Source organism: Pieris brassicae, chromosome 11 (assembly GCF_905147105.1).
Source record: "Pieris brassicae chromosome 11, ilPieBrab1.1, whole genome shotgun sequence".
Classification (NCBI taxonomy): domain Eukaryota; kingdom Metazoa; phylum Arthropoda; class Insecta; order Lepidoptera; family Pieridae; genus Pieris; species Pieris brassicae.
Window position 1 is genome coordinate 6,306,181 of NC_059675.1, and position 22,441 is coordinate 6,328,621.

The window sequence follows — 22,441 nt, forward strand, 5'->3', positions numbered from 1 at the left end:
TCACTTCTATTTAGCTAAACGAACGTGATAAAACCACCGAATGAATGTCATAGATGTGATAAAAACGATACTTATAACAAGATTTTTTACGAAACGTCAGGCAGTATGATGTAACAATCAAACGAGGTATCTCAGTAAATCTTCGACTAGTAGTACAAATTATCAACAAACAAAATTCATTTCATTAGTCCAACGAAAATGTTGGTGATTTAGTTTAACGAGCCAAAGTATTAGTATTATTAACATTTATTAACTGCGTCACTAGTTAATTACATTCTTATAAAGTATAACGACAGTCGTGATTGTTATTACTCATATTGTGTCTCATAATAGTATATGATTATACTGAATGAATAATTCATGCAATGTTGAAAATTTATCTATATGATCAGAACTTATTATACTTACATTTATAAGATTAGTGTGGGAACCAATTTAGTAACAGTTAATAAAAGTATTTAATATGCAAATCAATTGGCAAAAACTAACAACTCGTTTTTAATGAAGATCTTTCATGTATGTATGTATAATGATATTCAGGGCAAAAGACTCATTTGCTATATTTTTTGCGACTTGTAATCAACACAGCATAATTTGGAGGTGAAAATTATTGCAACCACAGGCCAATTTAGTATATTGTATTATTTGTACTTCTCAAATCAGTGGCGGGTGAAAATATAATAAAATCGTATTTAAATACGGTTAATAAATTAAATTATTAATAATTTACACTCTTTTAACGGCTCTCAATCATAATTAAAGACGAACGAATTTACTTCAAACTTTTGTACAAAGGTTCAGAATTTTAAGACTGAGTGAAGAATGTCTCAAAAAGCACCGAATAAAATCTTAATAAGAATATAATTAAAAATTGTAGCAACGCATTTTGCGTTGATAAAATCATTGTCATATATCGTTACTTTTTTAACTACATCTGTGGAAACAATTTACGTACACTTGTATAGTTATGATGTGGTTTTTATTACTAGCCAATCGTTGTATTACAAAACCTTTATTACAGTTCATTCTTCCCAATGAATTATTTGTATGTTTTTTTACCTTATCACGTAAAGACTGTAAACATGTCACACAACAGAAACGACAGAAAATGTTCTAGTTTCTATATAATTTTAATAAAAAATCTTTGTGATTCCAAGACTGTATAGCCTTTCTTAGAAACATTATCTATACATAAATAAACGTATTCTTCCTATTTAAGTTGTTTATAGGAAAAATACGACTATACAGGGTTTTGTTATTCCAGAAAATGCACACCATGTGACAGTTTTTTCATTCCTGTTGTTACAAATATTTACTTTTTGCCAAATTTTTTTCTCTTACGTCATCCCGAATAGTGTTTTATGTAACCTATGAGAAAATTTCGACTTGACGTCGACTTTTGGGACATCCTGTATATAGTAATGGTTTTTCCACCTATCGACTAAAATTTCAGGAGTAGTTTTATGATTAAATTTATAAATATATTTCTATTCAGTTCAAGTGTTCCAGATTGTCTGTAGTTTTACATAAAATGCTATATTTATGAAATGAACATTATAATTGGATTGGTGTGACACTAAACCCGCCGAGCTACTATGTAAATGTCGCGTGCCATTGGAGTCACAGGTTCGAAAGCCAATATTAAATTGCAAAATGTTTAGAAAACATTTATAATATTTTACATAATAACGGATGTTGTAATGTTTTTGCGGGTCGCATCTGAATGGTACAGGAAAACACTTGAAGATGTGAAAGGAGATTAACCTTGTACTTTTGTTTTTGTTTTTCGAAAATTCTCGGATTTCCAGTGCTAAATAAGATATTTTACTGGTAGTATCGAAGAAATTGTATAAACTATAAATGTATAGTTGTTATATAATACACTTTTTTACATTAAAAATAATAATTTCCTTGTTTTACACATTTTAAACGAAACGTAATTGGCAATCTTAAAAAAAATTCACTTTCTATTAAAGAGGATAAAAAGTGTTACATAAACACGCGTGTGCATTCGTGTATGTATTGTTTAACTGAATAAATATGTAATGACCGATAATGGTTTAATCTCTAGTATCTATGTTACCATATAAATATAATATAATTATAAATAAGACAAAACATATACAAAATATTCACTTAAGTAATGATGTTGTTAAAACGTGAGTATAATATTCTATCTGGTATGGTATTTCAGACACAATACCACATAAACACTTGATAAAGAATAAGAATCGGGTCTGAAGTTCTGCATGTGTTTGAAATTTGAATACATATTGTCCAACCTTCAAATTAAGATTTGAACTGTTTTAGCCCAGTTGTTCACTGACTGTGAAACTATCATATTTCTCAGAGGAACAATAGTCTAGAAATACATAAATATTCATAAATGTTAACATTATCACCAATCAAGTCAAAATTATGTATAAAACTCGTGACATTAACACGTAACGGTTTGATGGCGTCGAGTTCTATCCAATAACATATCTTGATTAATTTAATGTTGCTGTTGTTATGACACATTTCGTTGTAATTACAACAACCTATTGGTTGTAGTCAGCTGTTTCATGTAATTTTTGGTACGCGCATATTTTCTTTGTTTATTCGGTAAAATAATATGTATGCCCTGATTCAACATTCTCATTTTGGCGAATACATGCCGAGGTCGTTTGTGAAGTGCAATACTCTTTTGCGTGAATTGGTTTTAAATGATTGTTGAACGGTATCAATAACTTTAGAATTGTTTTCAATCTTAACTGGAACTATGTGGGAAGTCGTTTATTGATAGAAGTTTAACACACTATATCCTGTATGTAGAAATAAAACTTCCTTTATTTTGTAGTCAAAATCATACCTAATTAATTTCTGTAACGCACATTAACATGTGTATGTAGCGTGACTTAAATTTCAAGATAAAATAAGTAATTAGCTAACGGAAACTTGAGTAGTTAATCGTAACTTATATGACTTTTTATGATTATGAATTCTAGTGTGTATAATAACAATGACTGGCTCTTGGTGGCTGGCTGTACGTTGCCGATCTCCACAAACCTGGCTAACCACATCTGCAATTGGCTTTCATACTACTGACCCACATCTCCGTCACCAATGATGTGGCTGTTCGTTCATTGACGCTTGTAATACTTTCAAGTCGATCGAAAGTTTTCTTTTAGCGTGAGTAAGGCCATAACAATAAAGACAAATATAAGTTTAGCCAGCTCTAAAGTTACATAGCAGTTAATATTGTAAGTTATTTCAATCTAATGTGATTTAAATCGACGCTTTACGTACATTGTTGCATAATAAATAAAATCAGTTTAAATTATCCTTCTTATTTTTTCAGATTGGGACTTAAAGCTGGGCCTATATAAAAAGGTTGCGGCTTGTCGGACGCGGTATGGAGACAAGTGCAGCAGAAGAGGAATTTATTACAATAGTACCAGTAGGCGAAAATAAGCCTCCAGTACTGGATCCAAGTTTTGTTACTGTTCTTACAGTTGGTGCGGCGGGTGGCGCTGCAGAAGTTACTGTTCAGAGACCAAGAGGCGCTCGGCTTGGCCTGGGTCTTAAATTTGAAGGTGGATCTGCTGCTGCTGAGAATGTAAGGCGGTTACTCGTTCAATCATGTGCTGATGACAGCCCGGCAGCGAACGCGATCACCCCATGGGGTAATCTCTTACCTGGCGATGAAATACTGGCTATAGATGGCGTTTCAGTTTCCGAGCTTACCAGAATTGATTGTGTACGTCGGCTTAAAGATTCAGATGAAAAGTTAACTCTGCTCGTGCGTCATTTTGAGTCAAGTGACAAAATGGATATTAAAATGTTAAACGAAAAAGAAGCTCCAATTACCACAGCTCTGGTAAATGAAATAACAAGGCCAACATCTTTACCACCACCGGTTCCTCCACGAAAATTAGGAAAGAAAAATTCTTTTAAAGATAAAACTACTTTACCCACTGTTGGTGAGCAAAACGCTCTTATTAATGTAGACCAACCGACTAAAACTGAAAAATTAACAAGCAGTCAAAATACGAATGTTACAAAATTATCTCGTAAATCTTCATTTGATAGTCACCTTTTTAGACAAAACAAAGAAAGCCTTGCTTGTTTAAAGAAAGGATCTCCCGAAGAGGTGCGACGCCTAGTTCGTCGACTATCAGATGGTAAAGCAATTCCTCCAGAAGCTGAAGTTTACATTGATTTGTTATCTAACGAATGGGAACGTTGCTTAGCTTTAGCTGATGCAGAATCAGACGATACGGGAAGTTCAATATCAACAGTTATTGATAGATTAGGGTCAATGGCAAATTCTGTTGAAAATAGTATCCCGTCAACACCTATTATGCAACCAAAATCAATTGATATACAAAAAGTTTTAAATAGCATTGAGAATATCGATGATAATATTTTAAAAGATATGACAATTAAAAAGTTAAAAGAACAGAAAACCGATATAAACGAGAATTGTATGATATTAGATAAATCTTTAGTTTCCAATAACTTAAAAATTAAAATGGTGGCGTCTGCTAATTTACAAGTTTCCGAAGAAAATAATTTAATCAGTAATAAAAAACTGCAAAGTGACAAAAACAATAATAACACAGATGAAAATATTATGCCTAAAGCCGAAAAAAAGGAAACAGTCTCAAATAAACAAGACGGTGTTCAAGAAAAGCCCAAGCCAATGCCTCGTAATACAAAAGTGGAACGGTCTGCAAGTGAAAGGAAACGTAAACCGATTCCGATTCCAGAACCGCCTCCAAATCCAATAGTCGATCAGCTTTTAACACCGACAAAGAAAAATTGCATTGAAACATGGCTTCAACGGTCGGAGGCTGAAATGAATAATAAAACTGCCGATAAATTGGAGGTACCTGCAGTTCCTGAAATACTACCTCGTTTAATTGATTTCGTGCCGAAAAACCAGTTTGTAGAGAGTTCAAATGAAACTCAAACCTGCATAAGACCTACTACGGCGCCGCCCCCGCCACCCGTTGACCCACGAGAAGATGGTTCCGGTGCTTCTCTCGACACTATAGGGGAACTGGATGAATCTTCCGATGTCACTGATAATGCGTAAGTACTTATTGTATTAATTTGTAATTAATAAAGAGTTATAATATCATATAATCATAATGTCGGAGAATCACATAATTTAATATATTTTTATGTGAACAGAAAGTAACCAAACGTGGTTATCAATGAATGCCATAAATTATTTAAATAACTAACTACTATACTAATAAGTATTTTACTCCATATAATAAGATGCATAGTTCATTAACATCATAAACATCACACCTTTAAATTTTTCATGTAAGGTTAGGTAAGGTTAATTATGGATATTATTAATTTTTAATAAGCATGTGAGGTAAATGCTTAATACAGTTGCTCTTTTAGTAAACAATAGCATTCCATTGCTAATAGTATGCGGTCAAGAGATTTGTTATACGTATCCGTTATTAGTTTCGCTTCCTCGTTAGTCGTAAAATATGGTGATTGTGAGCTTGACCCGTTCATAATGTGTCAGGTAACTGCAATTCTGTCGTTCACCAATATCATTAATTTCGGTACGCAGTAATAGTGTACGGCGATCACGGCTTGGTTTTAGTTTTGCCAGCAGGGCCCTTACTCTGTTACGTACCAAAAGCGATACAGACAGCTACAGTATGGGCGCAGGATTCCTCAGTGATACGTTATGTTTTGTAAAAAATAAAAGAAGCCTTACAGAACTTAACGATCGTTATTACTAGCTTAAGCTTTGTATATGTTAGAAAAGATCCTTGTATGCTTAAAAGATTAAAAATTAATTAAAAAATACGTTTTCTTTCAATAAATAATACATATGGTCAGCACTATTAAGCGCTGTACGTCGATGAACGCAAACCGACTATGATATTTAAGTATTTCACGTTCCAGGTAGTAAAGGAAATATTAAAAAGAGACAATTGAAAGTGCAAAACTTACAAGTAAACAATAAGAAATGAATAAACTTATTCTCATGTATAAAATAAATATGAAATACTTTACAATATTATATTGCATTGCATATCTTAAGGGGAAATTTTCAACCAGTTTACTAGTCAATGCAAAAGAAAGTATATTTTCACTTTGGCAATTATCTCTCAGTAACTTAAACGTCCGTTATTTACTGGTTTTATTTGTATTTATATAAAAATCAGTAGATACGCTTTACCGCGGTTGATATATATAAATATTGAAACATACGAAATTGCTATTTAGTATACGATTAAAAAAAAATTGAATGAAGCTTAAAATGAAAAAAAAACAAGATAAAAAAAAATGCAATACATCTTTCTTTTAAACACATTTTTTATTTTTGATTCCATGGGACCTGAATCCAGATTTTGTAACCGAAACCAATCAATAAACAATATGCACATGGTTATAATTACGTTAAACTAGATTTACTATGTGTTTTCAAATGAAATACGAATATTCAAATAGCATAACTTTTATAGACAATGCAAATAAGGGTGTAGATTCAGACTGCGCCTAGTTTAATAATACATCAGCTTCACAGGGAGACTTCTACTACTTCGTTTAAATGCTAATTATGAACTGATTTGTCGGTATTTGATACTGTGGGCGTTTACGATCTAAACTTATGCATATGATATTGTTATCGTTTGTGCACGTCATTTTATCATTGTTGGTATATATATTAAATTAGTATAACTAACTTCATAAGGGCCATTGTTGAGTGTATTATAAATAAAGCATTAATATATATTATAAAAATTAAAATATCATTGCTATTTGCATTCGAATTTAGATTTATTTCGACAAACTTTCAGATATGACGACAGAAAAAGTTATTTTGTTGTTCGTTGTTCTATCTGCTGTATCAAATTTGTTAATCTTCAGTTCAATTAAACGCTTTGGTACTGCCGATGAAGCGTGTGTATACTCTTCTTTATTTTATATATAGTGGTTTATTTAATAACTTACTTTTTTACTAGTTATACCCTGTATATTACAGACCCCTTGTTTCTAAACATGAGAAAATGACCACTGTTAGTAGTATCCTAACCCAAAAGTCTTATTGAATAAAGTAAATATTGTATCGGAATTTATTTATATGAATATAATAGCTTTTGCTATACACAGAAGTTAGATCGTTTATGGAATTGATAACAATGGCACTAGTTGCTATGAGCAGATTGTAAAGAAAGAAAATAAAATTTTATTCGGAGTGGTGACACACATGGAAAGTTTTTTCTGTATTTTCATACAAACTAGTACAATGGCTAGGGAGGGGGTAACGGGCAACTGCTCTCCGGCACCGCTCACCCTGAAAATGCAGCCTTGTGCACCCAGCCATTGTGTGCCCGCCGACATGTATAGGCACTACATAGCACTATGCCGACATCACGAGCTTTAAACTCGTGAATAGAACCCCTTTGAAAAGATAATAGAATCAATGTACTTACGATATTGCGAATTTCCTAGGTCATACATCCTAGATGTTTTGCTGTTTTTTAAAAAAATGCTTGAAGCGGTGGTACTTTGTTAAGCTTTTAAAAATATGTATTTGTTGTTATATATTGTAAAAGTTGAATAAGTATTGTTCAGGAAATAAACAGCTGTAAGAACTTATCGATATTTTTTTAACTAAAAAGCAAGGACTGCGACCTAAACAAGAAAAAGTGAGCTTAGTTACAACTAATTAAACGAATGTTGTTCGAACAAAAATAGAAACAAAAGTTAACCTAAACAAGAAAGAGAAATCATTAAAATAAAAATGTATTGATAGCATCTCGATTGAGAACCGTTAGAAGGTAGGTTAACTGGTTTGTTTTGATTTACTATTGTGAATCTTCGTAACATGATTGACATCATGACCGCAACGACCTAAACATGCTGAGGAATGCAAGCAATATTTCTAGGGATATAGGTATAGTAACGTAATCCTAGTGTTTTGTAACCTATCTAGGTACTTGAGCACTTGCAAACTGGGGATTTTATTGTATGTAGATTTTATAAAATGCCTACTACTCTAATGATACACACTTTTAATAGGTGTCTAATAAAAATGATATTATATTAAAGTATACACCAATTATGTCAAGATATCTGTTAGTAGTACAATTGAGTAGTTATGTATAAGCTTACTACGTTAATATTGAAAAGTTTCATAAGGACAAAAGTTTCAGGTGATTGAAGCTGCGACATCAAAAACGTGAGATTAATCTGATGTGAATATTCCGAGTGAATATAGGTACCTGTATAAAATCCAATTCGTTTTACACTGTGTACTTTTCCTATCAGAAATTTTCACATTTATCTGATTTAAAAAGCTCGTTTCGCCGATGAGCTAGCTTTGACCCCCATCTTGTGTTATCTTCTTTGATAGTATATGTAGGTACCAATTTGGTACATTATTAGAAATTGATTTTATCACACTTCTTTTTTAATAAATTTGCTAGAAAATAAACTAAATGATTACATTAAGTTAATCTACATAAAATAGAAGTAATAGCAAAAAAATGTCTTTTTAACTTTGCGCTATGAAAGCCTATAGACGAATCAAAAACCAATATCCTAGTTATCATGATTTGGAGGTCAGTTTCCGAGTTTATGTCACAAAAACCTCTGTCATAAAATTAGTACATCAAAACATATTTTAAACAAAAATAAATGTTACCAAAGGCTTCAGACGTAAATGCACAAATCTTCTGCCCATGTGGTGCATCGTTAGTATGATATATGAAAAGGCAAATAAACTGTATTAACGCGCTTCGATTTTCCAATACAGTAACAGCTTTAATCTGTTGACGTAGTAGGCGATAATCTATTATTGTTAATATTGATAACATCAGTCCCTTTGCTATTGCAAATTCTGCCAATCATTGAATGTCGTGTAACTAATTATTCTAATGGAATGTATAGACAGGCTTTAATCAGGTCGCACGCAATTGAAATATGAGTTGATATGTTTACTGACGTGTTTCTTGTTTTGACAGTATCAAATCTATTTCTTGATCAATTGGGAGATTTTATGTTTTACGACTAGCTGTGCTCCAAGTTTTCACTTGCGTTAGTGTCATGTTTAAACATCTACAGATAGATATAGCATTCCTAGAAAAATTATAGTCCAACACAAAAATAATTTGTCGATTTGATACATCAGAGTCAGTATTTTTAGAAAAACAAAAAGACTGCATAAGTCAGACTCGCCATTAACCAAATGTATTATTATTAAATTAATAATCTGTATTTTTTCTTACTTTTTCGTGTATGAACTGCATTATATGCATTCCCAACAATCAATTGCGCTCAGTTATGCGTTAGTTAAAAAACATATTATTTTACATAAACATACCTTTACATTTATGTTACTGTTAAAAAAATTTGTGAAAACAAATGAAAGCATATAAAAAAGTGAACAAGTTTCATTGTTAGCGTAAAATAAATAAGTTAGAAATTTGGTTTCAAATACAATTTCATAAACTGCCAACTATGTATAGTTTTAAAAGCTTTGTAGAACGCCGAACGGTCGAGCAGCCAATATTCACCATTTCTAATTGCCACTATGTTACCCAAGTGACCCAGCCCACTCAATAACAGTATACGATATTATTGCAAATTCATATAGTTTCTATTTTCAATTTGTCATTTTATGTTTTTGAAACATAGAAAATTGTTCGGCTTATATATCATATTACAATTATTGATTTTTTAAAATGAGTACAACAAAATATACACAATAGGCGTTTTCATATAAGTAATTCACCGCGTAAGTGTTCTAGTAATATGAATTAGCTGTTAATTGTCTCGTACAAATTCATTAAAGGAATCTTTTTAATATTCATAAAAGTAAAATTTCTAAGCTTGTTCTAGCCGTTGCAGTCTTTAAAGCAAATATTTTATTTCCACAAAATTCATATTTCGGTTCGTAATATACAACTTGGCAGTCAAATATTATATTGAACTCAATCAAAACCCGAAGGTCTTCAAATCTGTAAGATATTTTATATTCAATATTTTTCGATTCAAATATCAAGAGTCGAGACTAAAACGAATCGAAGTTCTATTCAAATATTTTTTGAAGGTAACTGTGAATTTGGAAATGCTGTCGAAATAGGAGAACTATCGAAAACGAGGAGAAACTATTTTCCCTCCGTAAAATTAAATAAGGACAGTTTTAAAAAACTAATATTCTCGTATTCACCTAATATGCTGGCCTAATAAAATGTAGGTTAAGTCAAGTTGCGTAAATTAAGAAATCCATACTAATAATTGAGTAACACAAAATAGGTTTTCACATTCACTTATTTATAAATATGAACCACAATATTTTGCAACAACTTGCTATGTAAATTGGCTGCATTGTGGTCTTCAAGTACTTAATGTTCGAGATAATCAAGTAACGTCCGCATCATGATTGCGTCCCACATTCTCAAATTTGTAAGAGAAAACGTGATGAATATGGGGCATTACGATATCAGTTTTAGAGTCTCAATGTAATTGATCGTTAGAGAATGGTGTTGTCCCAGAATTAACCTATACACGGCATAAATTATAATAATAATTGTGTAGTTTTTTGTTTCTCAGCGCGGATTGTAAGACGCATCGATGTTATTCGAGGTTAATCGCTTACATACCTCATTCTACTGTGGCTCAGGAGATCCCAACATTATTATCGGAATATTCTGTCAACGTATGGAAAGCGTTTGGTATTGCGACAGTTTGCCAAGAATTTGCTTATACAAGTATGTAATTCTAGGACAATGGGCAGGTTGTGATCAATTGTAAATTCTAAATACCATCGGTCATTGAACTAGTTGCATGCTACTTACGGCGTCTGATAAGAAATGTTTGTACAAACTACAAAGATAATATGCGGCATAATTTGCATTTATTTTGCTGTGAATCACTTCATTTGCTTAGTTTATTTTAATTTTAAACAAACCTATTCGAATTCAAACTTCAGTACGAAGTAGATTCTAAAAACTTGTGATAACAAGGTTTATAATGTAGTGTCATATAATGCCGATAATAAATACGACATGATTTGAAGATTATCTCCGGTTAAATGATTTGATCGCGGCAGAGGTATGTGGAGTTGACCGCTAACGGTACGTTGCGCCAGCGCCGATTGGCCCTGCATCGCGGACCTTGTCTCCGACATCCAATACATCTAATACTGTTATTAACGTGCATACTTTCTCCTATGTTAAAATTTATGCGCATCGATCACGATACAATCAATGTTCCACTAACATTTTGGCACCTACGATACAATCGGAGATCGAATACAAGATGAAAGACTTTTTTAATGCAGAGTAATTAAATAGAATATGCTGGGAAAGCTTGCGAAATTGTAGTAATGCGGTTACATATCCGCAATCCAGCTTCATCTCGGTGAATTCCTTTAGTAAGAGGCGGAAGCGGTGGGCTTCGCTCTCGTCTCTGGAGTAGGTGCCTATTTATTTTTAACAATTTTAGAAACATTAACCTTTCGAATAACAGCATTAACCTATTGCGACATAGGTAAATTATACATTAACATGTTAATTACCTTGTTCGCAAAGCCCAAGCTGATTGATGATCGATGACATTCGCACACGATGTTCGGCCCACTTCACAGGCGTGTTCCATTAACTTATTAACGCATTTGATGAAAGTCAACTATTCTATTTGCATACTTTTAAACTAAGTGAAGACAAATAGTTTTCTAATTTACACGTAAGTGTGTGTCAACTAATTAGAACAGGGAACGTTTGGTTGGCTGGTTGGTTGGTTTGGTTGGAATCAGCTCCAAAAAATCCTTATTAAATATATTAAACAGGAATTCCACAGGAGCTGTTAAATATTATGAAATATTATTTAATAATACGCATTCGACGGCGAACGGATATTTAGTGTCTTATTAAAATAAATGCAGGTTATAAGCAGTGAATTACCAAAGTGTTTTGAATTTCTATCGTTGCTATATAAGGTCATCCGTTTGCGTAAAACAGTTGCAATTTGCACTAAATAGCAAATACCGATGTAAAACTGCATACTGACCAAGATTAGGTATCAGGCCACTTTTTATTTAACAAATTCTTTGAAGGTCTGGTTAAAGCTTGTATGTGCAAATACTTATTTAAGACTAGAGTATATTGAAGAAGTTTAAAAAATGTATTCCTTATCTTTCACAGTATATTAAAGAAGTTTAAAAATTTCAATGTCAACTTAAAATAATTATTGTTTATAGCCAATGGCAACGTGCCTTGAAGACCACAAGCAAATTTCTCTTAAAAATAATTAGCGCACTGGGTAACTTTTTAAACAAACGGACGATATGGTCTTTATTAACCTGTCCGTACAACCAAACAAACTCTATTTACTTATAATATAACGTACCGCGTACGTATAACTATTTCTTTTAGGCAAAGTGTATTTTCAGTATAAAGGTATGTTCAAGATAACTACGTCTTAACCGTACATTGGCGAAGTGCAGTGTGGGAGCGAATACATTTTTTGCGGCGGTCCTTCAGATAAGTCTTATAGGTAATGAAGCTTCTGAGAAATGTTCTAACGGTACTGCACTGATCTTTGCAGTTTGTACCTTATTCCCCGCCTCTCATGAAGCTGTAAATTATACATTTACAGTTGTAAAAAATATCATGTAACATACTAATGACAAATCTATTCAATAATTGATGAGCGCTTGTGAGAAAATAGGAGCGCTGGATGTAATAATTGTTATTGATAACAGAATACATACCAGGATCGGAATAAAAAGTGAGAAAAATGGTACAAGTGATCATATTATAAAACGGCTTTAATATAGTTCTACAAAAATGTGTTGTTCTTGAAGAATATTAAACATAAGCAGTGTTACTACTTCTAAACCAAACCTTTAGAAGTATCTTAAGTCCTAAACCTAAGTCCGGGGCTGATCTAAACCTGAACTAATGTTTAACATTGAATGAATTGTTTATCGGTTAATTGGTCAAATAAGATTAAATCAAATGCGTAATTAGATGTGCGTACTTCTGAAGTCGAATTTATCAGTTTTTTTTTTTGGAAATTTTATATTGTATAAGAGGTATTTATTCTCTAAATAAGTGTTTTAGGCAATTCAAATACGATATAAGTGAGTTTAAAACATAATATCGAGTTCAATTTTAAAACATCAAGTTATTATCGATGAGCTTAGGATAATAAGCTTGTCTTAATTAAAACATAAATTGAAAAAACAAGTCAAGTTTATTTATATCATGGACTAAAATGGAAGGTTGCAAAGCTCAATGTTATCTACATGGACTGGCCTGTGGATTCCGGTTTGTCCCAAGAAGGCAATTTACAGATATAATCAGTCTATTAAATCGTGTATTCTACCAAAATATTAAATAATTATTCAACATTATGTTTTGTCTTGTATACAATTATGGATTCTTTGCTAATATTTATATGGGAAAAATTGCATTATTCAAGATTTTATTTTGGAATAAATTTTATTGTTATGTGTAAGTATGTAAAAATTAAAACTGTTATAAAAAGTATATGCTATAGTGATCTTAATTATGTAAAACTACGTTATTGTGTAACTTATGAATTACATGATATTCTTTAGCAAGTAACTATTAACCAAAAATAATAATTTAATGGCAATACAAACTTATTGCTCTAGATTACATGTGTTTCTTCGATCATTCGCATTTATAAACTATTAGTCGGACTGTGTTAGACACATTTTGTACATTTTTGGTTCTGAGTACGTTGCCTCACGATGTTAATCTACAAGTATAAGATACGCTCATAGAAAAATAATCTATTATCTAATCTATCGGTGCACAGCTGGAGTTTTTGCGAATAAACTCAGGTTTTCTAGGAAACCATTGGCCTAATAAATATAGCATTTTTCAGTTTTATTATTAGTAGCTAATTGTGTTACAATTGCAACAACAATATTAAAGTCAAAGGATAATCTGATGCCGTATTAAAGTTTAATCTTGATAAATTATTATTAACATGTTTCCTTTTTGATCAAACAAAGAAAAAGGCTAATGGATAAATGTCAAGTTTAATCTTGTTAAAATTATGATCATGCAATTTGCAATGGGTTGCCTTACACTGTCCCTTCAGATTGGCTTTTACTAAGGCTATGGCCGTAGGTTGGCTCGTGGAACACGATTAAAATTACATTGATATTTTATTTATTTTCATGTGAAAGGCTACTGTTGAACCAAATAGACTTAAAATAATTTTCTAATTAGATATTATTAAATAGGTCATGATTAATTATATTTTCGTTTGCCTTTACTAATTTGTACAGATTAAACTATAGAAGACAAAACAGATCCGAATGTGTAAATTTGTTTATGAATACTTGCAACGGCAGAGAATCAATAATACGTAGATCATTTTATATAAAGCAGAATCGGTTATTCTTTGTATAAAGACATTTCCACCTTTTTGTATCGAGCACTTAAAATGCTTGCGCATGGTTAGCATGAGCACTACGCAAGATTAATTTTATTACGTTAAGATATTCGATATGGTCGAGATAGACTTGATTATCATTTGAAACGCAATGTAAGACGTAACTTGCCGTCGATTAAGAGCATAGATATTTAAAGCTATGGGTTCATGGCGAACTACTCGCATTCCACCGTATTAAAATGTTATACAGAGAATCCAAATTGTATTTGTAACACTCAACAAGAGCAATTATTTTTATTAATAATATATGAACGACTGCCTACTGCCAACGACTTTGTCTGGTGTACTTACCACTTGCGATATTATTTCCTTAGAATTAGCATAAAAGTCACTGTGAAGTCCTGAAACTCAAAAATGGAGCAATAGGAAGGAATATTCATCAGTTTTGTAGTAGATTTTTCCAAGTCTCACTAAATTATGTTTAACGCCGGAAATCAAAGCTAAGACACAGAAAATCTGCAACTTAACCATTGACATAAAGAGTAAAAATTATATACAGATAACTAAATTAGCTGCGTATAAATTCATTTCTTTTTATTAATTCTGTTTGAATTGGTCTGTTTGCGACGAAATAATGTAACGTGAAGGTTTTCCGGTGAACGCAGAGTATGCGCTTGAGAGGTGCAGCACCACTGTGGTGGAGAGGAGAGGGGAGGTATCACGATGTGGTTAACCTAGGACACACTTAGCTTACTTTCGCAAAGTATTTAACACTTGATAATTGTATATAGACTACATTATTGGATATTTATTATTACTTACATTTATTTATATAGAGAATATATTTTTCTTTAGACGTAAATAAATTGGTAGAATAGTAAAGATTAGTTTTAGCAGGAAGTTGGTCACATTTTTTAATAGTTTAGTCTAGTTCTAGTAATGGTCATTTTGTTTTTTTACTGCCATTGTTTTTCGTCTGGTGATGTGGCTAAGGTCATGTTTGACAGTAACATAACGTAGCAAATGAAAAAAATCCGAACTTCCTGAATTTTGTTGTTTATTTTTTAAACTGTTGGTGGCCACCAGATCACCAAAGTGAAAGGTTGATTTTAAATATACGACTATTTTTTAAAATATCGTCAGCGAATTTATATATACAAACAATACTATAAATGAATATGTATTTCATAGAAAAAACCTCACTTAGACATTTATTTATGGCATTAACAAGCTACGTGCTTTGGGTATTTTTAAATTTTATGAAAAAAGTTGTGTACCCTATACTAATGTTAAATAGACAAAAATTATCAAAATGTCTATTTAATAGAAGCCACAAGCGTCTATTAAAACTGTTTGAGTATAGTGCCATCTAGCGTTAAACTATACTATTAATAGCTAAAAGGTTCAATAGCTTTTACTTATGGAACTTTTGCTACGTTAGGTTAGGGTAAGATTCAGAATCGAGACTTAATACGAACTATGTCTTCCTTTTGTCAATATCCAATACGTTTTGGACATACAGAACACACTTAGCACTAAGTCTCGTTTCGAAGAAAAATATTAACAACCTTTCGTATATTACGTAAGAATTACACGTAAGGGTCGTTCAATAATGATGCATGGTGTTAAATAACACATCAATTTGATTTGATTTTTTTCTTTAAAAAATCCAAGGAGACGTTTTATACTTCGAAGCATATGGTTCTTTCAGTATAAAGTACTTTTTTGTCTGTTTTAAATTTTGGTGAATCCCTTGAAAATCTTAGTTAAACGTAACAAAATAACAAATGTAATATGGATTTGGGTTGTGAATCGACTTTGTGTGTTCGACTTACAGATGTACATCTATGGATTGTTTTCTTTGTGTTAAAAAAATATAACTTAAGAAAACAGTTGAATCTAAAGCAAAGATCTGCCGTAATCAGACTGATTTTTTTTGTTTGAAAGGTTGAAATATCTCACTGTACATAATATTTTCCCCAACCCCCTCGCCTTCCTTTAAGCCTCACGTGATTAATGGATGATCCCATAGTAGCCCGAAAAAATCAGGCATCATTTTAAAACCATCTCATATGCGTTATTATAAAAGCCATTTCAAACTTTTGGTTTAATGTTTCGGTGACAACAGTATTTTGACATTCAGGTAGTCCCTGACAGCGATGGACCCTGACATTTTAAATTGCGTTCATTCTTTTTATTTACATACTAAATTTATAATGTAAACTCGATTTTTTAATTACCTACGCTTATTAATTTATGATATATCCATAATGTATCTTTTCGGATACAAGAGTATGTACCTATATTAGACATTGGTTAATGCCGTAAATGGTGGATTATACATTCCCATAATGAATTCGATGAAGCCAACTTCTGGGTAAGAACGTGACGATAACATGTTATTAAAAGGCACGTGCTACGTTGTTAATAATAATATTATAAACAAATCCTTGTAATAAAATCTTACGATCACTTTATATCTACTATATCAAATTAAAGGGATATTTATTCGTACCCAACCTATTTTTTCCTATTTTCGCCTATTTAGCTATACTTGGTTTATTTATTGCTTTTACTCAAAAGGTTTGAATCCGAATACCGAAGATGTTGGTAAGTCCATCGAAGCCCGATTACCTAGATCGTAAGTAAGAATCATCGTTAAAACAAACGGTCTTCGGGACGATTTTTCTGGGGAACAAATTTAGTAAATAAGTGGTTTTACTCGAACAGATGTGTTAACGAGATATCGTTAACTCGTAGTTTGTAAAATAAATGTCGTTATGGGAAATCGAATTGCAAACATGCCAAGATCTATGTGATGATAACTTTTACGAGTAATTTGTTTTTTTTGCAGGAAACAACGACCTGACAACGATTCACCTAAACGAAAGTCATCATTCGACAAACTTTATTGGAATGGTGAGTAAAGATTTTATTTTAATTATCCTGCGCATGTTTTCGTATTTCAATTCTCGCGTCTAATATTCCAGAACGTTAAACGTAAAACTAGTTTCGCGATCTAACCTTTCACATGACCTTTAATCATACTTGTAAATATAATTCTTTGACTTCGACAGTGCACTTGTATATAAGTTCAACTTGGCATACGTACATGGTTTTTTATGTAAATTAAAATTTAATTAAAAATATTGTGTTTAATGTTACTTGTTTGACCGTACGTTCGACTTAGGACTTAATGTACTACGTATTATTATAAAAAGTGCTAACTAAGGCCTTTTATTAATAAAAATAATTTAGTCATACTTATACACCTATAGTACTCGTTTGTCTCTTTCTGACATTGTGTCTGCGCTGAGACCGAAAGAGACGAAAACGTACTTATTAAAATCTACTGATTTTAATGATACTAAATACTGATTTAGCTTTTAAGACGATTTCAAGACTTATAATTTCAAATTATTTATGCAAACGGTTTTATGATGATGATTAGATAGAAATAATAGAAAATTAGAAACAGTACTTTTAGATTTGCTTGATAATAACAAGCCATATTAAATAATACATTTATTGTTAAATGTTGATGTTTTAAATGGGACATAATTATCATTTTCATAAATCAATGCATACAACTGTCTTGTTTTTACAATTATTTTTAACAGATAATATTTTTTTATACTTGTATATAATATTCACCTAGTTATTCTATATAATAATAATAAAAAATACATTATTTAACTAGTATTCAGCTTCATTGTTAGATGGTTTAGCTTGTCTTTCATACAATGATACACTCTACATACTCTGCATGTCGCTTTATTATCCTAGCCCGAAATAAAATTTATAAGAAATTCGTTCTTTTCTTTACAAATAGGGATTGCTTGAACGTGTTGTTGACCATGACTAATAAATGGGAATCATGGATTATTTATACGTTTTTCTTCTGTCCATTTTACGACAATTCTCTATAAGTGCATAAAATAAACTTTCCCTTCAGTGTCGTTATAAATAGTTTACACTGTATTTAATATCTTAATTCAGGTATTCAGAAATTTTAACAACGTTCGTTAGAATTATTTTATCGCTATCTTTTTACAAAAGGGCACCTTGCAACGTTTGTTTCGAGGCACCTGTTCATTGCCAACACATGGTGTGACCTTTACTTAACTTCCTTTGAATAAAGCTTGGCGATTCCTTTAATTTCCTCTTCCGTTGCAATGAATTGATGCTTTTTTAAATTGGTTTTGATAAAAAAAATTACTAAAGTAAAATATATAAGTAAGCCTATTACGTTTATAACTATATATCATATAAGTAAATTGTAAGGAAAATTACCTACTTCAGAACTTATACTGAACATATTTAATTACTAATGATTGACATTTTCGATTCCGCTATTAATGACATTTTTATTATAAGGTAGTAAAGCCTAATAATTTGTATAAGAAACTTTTTTAAAAATATTTAAGTAAAGTGTTTGCCTTCACGAAACGATTACGTAATCGTTTAGGAATTCGATGTTTTTGTTAATAAAATATTTTAAATTTCCTTCAACACAAAGAATCTTGTGGAAAGTAAGGCGAACTGAATTCCTGCTGTCCGCGACCTGCCTCAGAATTCATTGTTCAACATTTTGCATGCCGCAAATTGCAATTTCAGATTGACATTTTATGATTGAAAGTGATTGGCTGTTCTTTCACTGTACAAGAAGGCTGTCTGTCTGTTTGGTTATTTTAATATTCTGAGCTGTTTACTTCAGAAAGACTCCTCGGTGTATGTAACTCGGACTATTAAATCACGATTGTATTACGCATTTGGTTTAATATTTAAGAAAAACTTCGAAACGTCGAATAACCAACTATTGTTTCATTCAAAAATCTAAAGTCACACTAATAGAATTCCTTCTTAAAATATAAATGATGTGTCGGCATTATTTAAAGTACAATGAAAGTGATTTATATTTTAACTTAACGACCTTTAGTTACAAATGTTGCGATTATGGCTTGTTTTATCTTAGAAATATTATGTAAGACATGTCATTGGAGAAAGTTAATTTAGTTTGAAAGTGAAATCGATTGAACTTTCTTTTACTCTCATAGTCTCAATCTTAGTCTATTATTTAAATAATCGATGAAACTGATGATTATTCAATATTCAAGATGTCCGGATCATCTATTAGATATTTCAAGCGCTGATCTGGCTAAAGGTCATTAATTAATTGATTCAAGTATCAATCAAGTACGCGATCAGATGAGATGATAGCTTTTGGGCCGGCAATCTTTTAGTTGCATCTTTCGTTTCCATTGAGTATTAAGAACGAATTCCCACGCGTACAGGCTGCACGCACTTTATGATATTATAAATACATATTTAAAAGTATTTAATGGCAAGAGGGGAATGTAAAAAAATGTGCAAACAAGTTAGCAAACACGTCGGAGCGGTTCAGATTGCGAGTCGCGAGGGAGGAGAGGGTCCAGCGGCATTCCAGCCTCCGGACGACGTCATCTTTGCGCATTCTCTCAGTTGCCTCCGCTTAACTTGTATGCAGTGGACCGTGAGGGAATTAAATGAAAGCTTGCCAAATTCATTTTAATGGATAAACAACTTACCTGACATAGGCTTCGTGCCAACATAAAACGAAGCTTTTATTGCATTTTTATGCAATAGGCGGAGCTGATTAACTTGGGTCAATCCTTGATTGTATAATTGTATTGCTGTTGCAAATTGCTACTAAACAAATTACAAAGATTTTGTAATAAGTTAACTTCCGCATTCCGTGTAAAGCTACGTCATTCCTTACGATGTGCTTAACTTTAGCTATTAAATTACTGCGGACAAATTACGGAGAAATGAAATTATAATAAAGTTAACCTTAATTGCTTATAACTAGTAATTTAAATGAGAATTAACAAAATAAAGTTTTGGGCTATTTGAATAGGTTTAAAACCTATTTTAACTTCTTTTTTAATGCTTGAGAATAAAAACGTATTAACGGAAGTAGAGCATGGCGCAGGGCGTCGCGACCCTGACATCTGTAGTGCGCGGGCGCCGTCTGCGCTCGGTCGCCGCCCTCCGCCTTCCTCTAAATATAGAAAGATTTAGTGATCGATGCTTAGGTCCACTTAAATCGATACTAGAACAAAGCCGGCTTGACCACTTGCTAAGCGACACGTTCCTTAACATTTAATTATGAAAATAGCTCACAGCTCCAAGTTAACGTCTACTATCGAACTTAAAAAGAAGTTAATAATATTTTTTCCCTTTCTTCGGTTACTGCTAACCAAACTGTATTATAGGTGAAGTGTATCAGACTGTGGTGAATTAGCAGTGAGGTCCTGTAAGTGGTGACTAGTGTTGCGGAGGGTGCGGGGAGACGTGTCCGTCCCTGGTTCGGAGCAACGCCCCCGTCAAGGGCGGCGACGCTGCAAAATTCTGCAAGTCCGTGGCAAACTGGCGACTTAGTGCATCGCGTTCCGCCGCGGCGGTACCGCGTACGCCGATTTAGCCTTCATACGCGCAAGCCGCAAGCGCACACGCAGCCCTATGTTAAATAACTGTTATTTCGGACTGAAATGGAAGTGTTCCGCATTCCATATTCGATCTTCCTCGGCTGAGTCTCGCTTTTCGATCCTTTGTTTTTCACACATTGTTTTCGGATTTTTTTCCCAAAGCGATGAAAGTAAGTTTGTGAATGAACGTGAACCGAAAACTGGTTCTATAAACGAAAGTGCAGTGTTATGAATTGATGTAATTTGATTTTAATTCAGGAGATTAAAGTTACACAATGTTGGACACAAGGAGGCTTCCGAGGCGCTCCATGTCTTTACTTGGTTGGTATATTTTTAAAGTTACAAGCAAAATACTTATTCGAAATGTAACTGATTATAGAGATAATTCATAACTCTATTATATTGTTTTATCTCTAAAACAAATAACTATTTGTAGGGTATTCGAATTCCATTTTCGTATAAAATTAATATTTTTTAATTGTACTTAACATAAATGAGCGAAAATGGAGTATTTTTTCATTTTTGTATATTTATAAAAAAATGTGCCCCTATAGCGTGTATAATAATACAGAATATAAGAAAAATAATCATAAATTTAGAATATGTAAAAATGGTTGAAATATTACAATTTTATTATAAAATAATTTCTGGCCTATAGAGAATACGATTAGTATGATAAAATAAATATCTATATCATGGAGATACAATTCTCTGGATTGGTAACCATTTGAAATATTTGGCAGACACTGACCTTCTCTAAAATCCAGATTTGTTTGTACATATAGCTTACAAGTAAAACTAACTTGCTAAAGCGAACAATAGAAGAGAAGTTTTGGGGACAACTATTCTAAATTCTACATTCGGAATTCTTCTTCCTTCTATATCGTAACCCTTATAATAAAACTCTTTACTTATATTTTATTTTAATAATATAAATTTAAAAAAGGTAAAACCCTTTGATTTTAAGGAATAAAAATTCCTTTGAGAACATTACAAATCAGCTAAATTTCACTGATTTTAGGCTTGTTCATAAAAAGGTTACAAATATTATTTGGTATGGAAAATTTAATGTTAAATTAATATGAAGTGGGAACAAGATTTTACTGTTACACTTTTTGAAAAGTAAGTCTATGTATGGAATTCGTAGATAAAATTGTGAGGTACATCCTCTTTTTGCAAATTTCTGAGACCTAACAAACCCCATAAGGGTTTGAAAAAACTTGTCTTTTCATCTGAACAATGGAAAATTTTTTTTACTCGGCTTTAGCCCTATGGTAAAAAGCTTACCACGTACGACCCTCCTTTGTTGAAGGTTGGTTAAAAGTAACATTTTTCCGACAGCAAAACTTGCTTTATGCATCTCGATAAAACTTATTTATGTTTCCGTTCCTAGATTGATTTTTATGATTTTCTATTTATATTCAATTTATTTAATTGCTCCGTTTTATAATATGTAGGGAGTAATCGAAAGTATTTTGAAATTACAACTGTGCAAATGAATTCAATGCCTTTATAGAGTTCAACGAAAATTATTATAATTATTTTAATATTAGTAAAACATTTAAAACAGTTGT

At 32.0% G+C, this 22,441-nt stretch overlaps 1 protein-coding gene across 3 annotated transcripts in view; it reads left to right on the forward strand.

Moving 5' to 3' along the window:
* LOC123716523 overlaps positions 1-22,441 on the forward strand; it is a 28,987-nt gene that overhangs the window by 1,168 nt on the left and 5,378 nt on the right. Inside the window, exons 1-3 of one of the 3 annotated variants that reach the window (XM_045672308.1) lie at positions 2,964-3,242; positions 3,341-5,076; positions 17,255-17,319. In XM_045672308.1, the coding sequence (XP_045528264.1) occupies positions 3,395-5,076; positions 17,255-17,319 (1,747 nt within the window). In that variant the 5' untranslated portion in view covers positions 2,964-3,242; positions 3,341-3,394. Of the gene's footprint in view, positions 1-2,963; positions 3,243-3,340; positions 5,077-17,254; positions 17,320-22,441 lie in introns of those variants that run through there. The other 2 variants (XM_045672307.1, XM_045672306.1) reach the window with 2 other exon arrangements.